This window comes from Phoca vitulina, unplaced genomic scaffold, assembly GCF_004348235.1.
Source record: "Phoca vitulina isolate PV1807 unplaced genomic scaffold, GSC_HSeal_1.0 scaffold68, whole genome shotgun sequence".
Classification (NCBI taxonomy): Eukaryota; Metazoa; Chordata; class Mammalia; order Carnivora; family Phocidae; genus Phoca; species Phoca vitulina.
In genome coordinates, this window is record NW_022589771.1 from 3,460,084 (window position 1) to 3,462,436 (window position 2,353).

The following is a 2,353-nucleotide window of genomic DNA, read 5'->3' on the forward strand; positions in this document are numbered from 1 at the left end:
TATCTATCTATCATCTATCTATCTATCTATCTATCTATCTATCTATCTATCTACCTATCATCATCTATTTATCTTCTATCTAGGAGAGAAAGAACAGAGCAGGCAGGAGAGAACAAGCCTGCCTCGCTTGAAACGATCCCACGTCCTCCACCCTCTTTGTGAGGGGTGCTGCCTGAACATTATTATCCAAAGTTGCTGAGTGAGTGAATGATGGACACAGGCTGCCTGGTGACAAAGTCAGGAGTAGAGCTCTGTCCCTGCCTCAAATGCCCCAGACATTCCCATCCTGAGCTGCATGTGCCCGGCACACTGCTGGGCTCCAGGTACAAGTCCAGGTGGCGGTGAGGACTTGACCCAAGTGCAAGGGGGTAGGTCTTGTCCCCAGCTCTTCCTTGAGCTAACTCTAGGGCTTTATTGGGTGCTTCATCTGTAGACAAAGTAGTTGAGTCTCAACTCTGGCTGTATCTTGGAATCATCTTAGAGCCTTTTATAAAAGCAGGGCTGTCTGGCGCTGCCCCAGATGCATGTGACTCGGTCTTGCTACCAGAAGCCCTGAGTCTGGATTGGGTTTCCGGGCCTGTATGATTTTTTTTTTAAGATTTTATTTATTTATTTGAGAGAGAGAGTGTGTGTGTGTGTGTGTGTGTGTGCACAAGCAGGGGGAGGGGCAGAGGCAGAGGGAGAAGCAGACTTGCTGCTGAGCAGGGAGCCCCACCCAGGACTGGATCCCAGGACCCTGAGATCATGACCTGAGCCAAAGGCAGCCAGGGTCTGTATGTTCTTTAAAAAGATGCTTTGGCAATTGTGATGATTAACTTTCACCAGACTGAAGGAATTGTAACGATGCTTCCCTTTTATAACTAGAGGATTTTATTTATTTATTCATTTTTATGTTTGGCTAGAAATTGATGCCGGTGAAAAGGGACAATCAGTATGTGCTTTCACTTTGCTTTGGCTTATATCTTATTTTCTATAATTGTTACTGTGTGAATTAGTTAAATCCTTCCAGTTTAGCAAGCATATTGCTAAGTCTCCCTCATTGAAACAGAATGTAAGACCTGTGGAAGATCAACCAAATTGTGAAGGTCAAATGGGGTCATCCATTGGTGACAATGATAGAAACAGAAGCCCTTATTCAATCAGCAATCTCATTGGCAATGGAAGTATACACAGAAACTCAGTGACTTTGACCCAGAGCTCTTGTGAATATCAGTCCCCCACTGGGTCAATATCTGTAGCACTATTTAAATTCCGTCTCTATGAAGTTATCAGGAAAAAGTCAAAACACAGCTAATATTTTTAACACCGTGTGATACGTGGCCATGAGACACAGAAAATCACGTACAGAAAGTATCTGAGGGGTTGGGACTGTGTTCTTGAGTTTCACGGTCTCTTGCAAGTGTAGAGTTGGGGCAGGCAGGGAATAGCCAATCCTGGGCTCTGATGGGGATCAGGACACGCTCTACTCTGCAAACCAGGTCCTGTGCTGGGGGTGGTGAGTGCACGCCACATGGTGAATGGTGGCGTCTGCCTTCCTGCTCTCAGCTCAGTGATGGCTTCACCCTTGTGTTTTCTCCTGTTACAGATGGGCAGAAGAAAGTTCAAGAAGAATTTGACATTGACATGGATGCGCCAGAGACAGAACGCGCAGCTGTGGCCATTCAGTCTCAGTTCAGAAAATTCCAGAAGAAAAAGGCTGGGTCCCAGTCCTAGTGGAAGAGTCCCTTCCTAGTCTGCCAGAAGACACCGAATTCAAACATCATCTGTCAAGAAATTAAAAGAACAACACCCTAGAGAGAATTCATCTGCACACGATACACACATGCACACCTGTCCTGCAATGCATGTACAGAGACCCGTGATATTTATTCCCTCATAGGAAGGTGTAGACAATGCAACTGTGAGTGGCTTAATCTCTGTTTATCTCTAGCATCATTCCTCCTGCAACTAACTATTTTCCTTGATGTTGTAATAAAATGGAGTTACGATGTGTGATTCAAGTGTCTGCTTTGTCTCTCCCTTTAGATTAACCTGGGAAGTGACCACTGCTATAGATGACTGTGGGGCAGGTGTCTGTTTTCTCCTTCCCTTAAGAGTTAGAGCTGAAACACGGTGCTTCTGCGAGAAGCCTTTCTGCTGGGAACAAGAGATCTACTCTTTGCCATGCCTGTCTCATCTGAAGAGTATCAACTGCCAACTGGCAATACATTTTCCTCTTATGATGGGAGTAGAGCCCTGTATCCTGGGGTGCCAAAGAGCCAATTTCCCAGGGGAATTATGACTCACCCAGGAGAACAAGAAGGGGGAGGGCGGAGCATCGACGTTTGGCATGTGTCACGCAGATGTGCTCAGC

At 45.9% G+C, this 2,353-nt stretch overlaps 1 protein-coding gene across 1 annotated transcript in view; it reads left to right on the forward strand.

Moving 5' to 3' along the window:
* Nucleotides 1-1,995, forward strand: part of PCP4 (Purkinje cell protein 4) — a 53,718-nt gene extending 51,723 nt beyond the window's left edge. Inside the window, exon 3 of the mRNA XM_032392672.1 lies at nucleotides 1,586-1,995. Coding sequence (XP_032248563.1) covers nucleotides 1,586-1,713 — 128 coding nt within the window. The 3' untranslated portion in view covers nucleotides 1,714-1,995. The remainder of the gene's footprint in view (nucleotides 1-1,585) is intronic.
* Nucleotides 1,996-2,353: the final 358 nt, after the last annotated feature.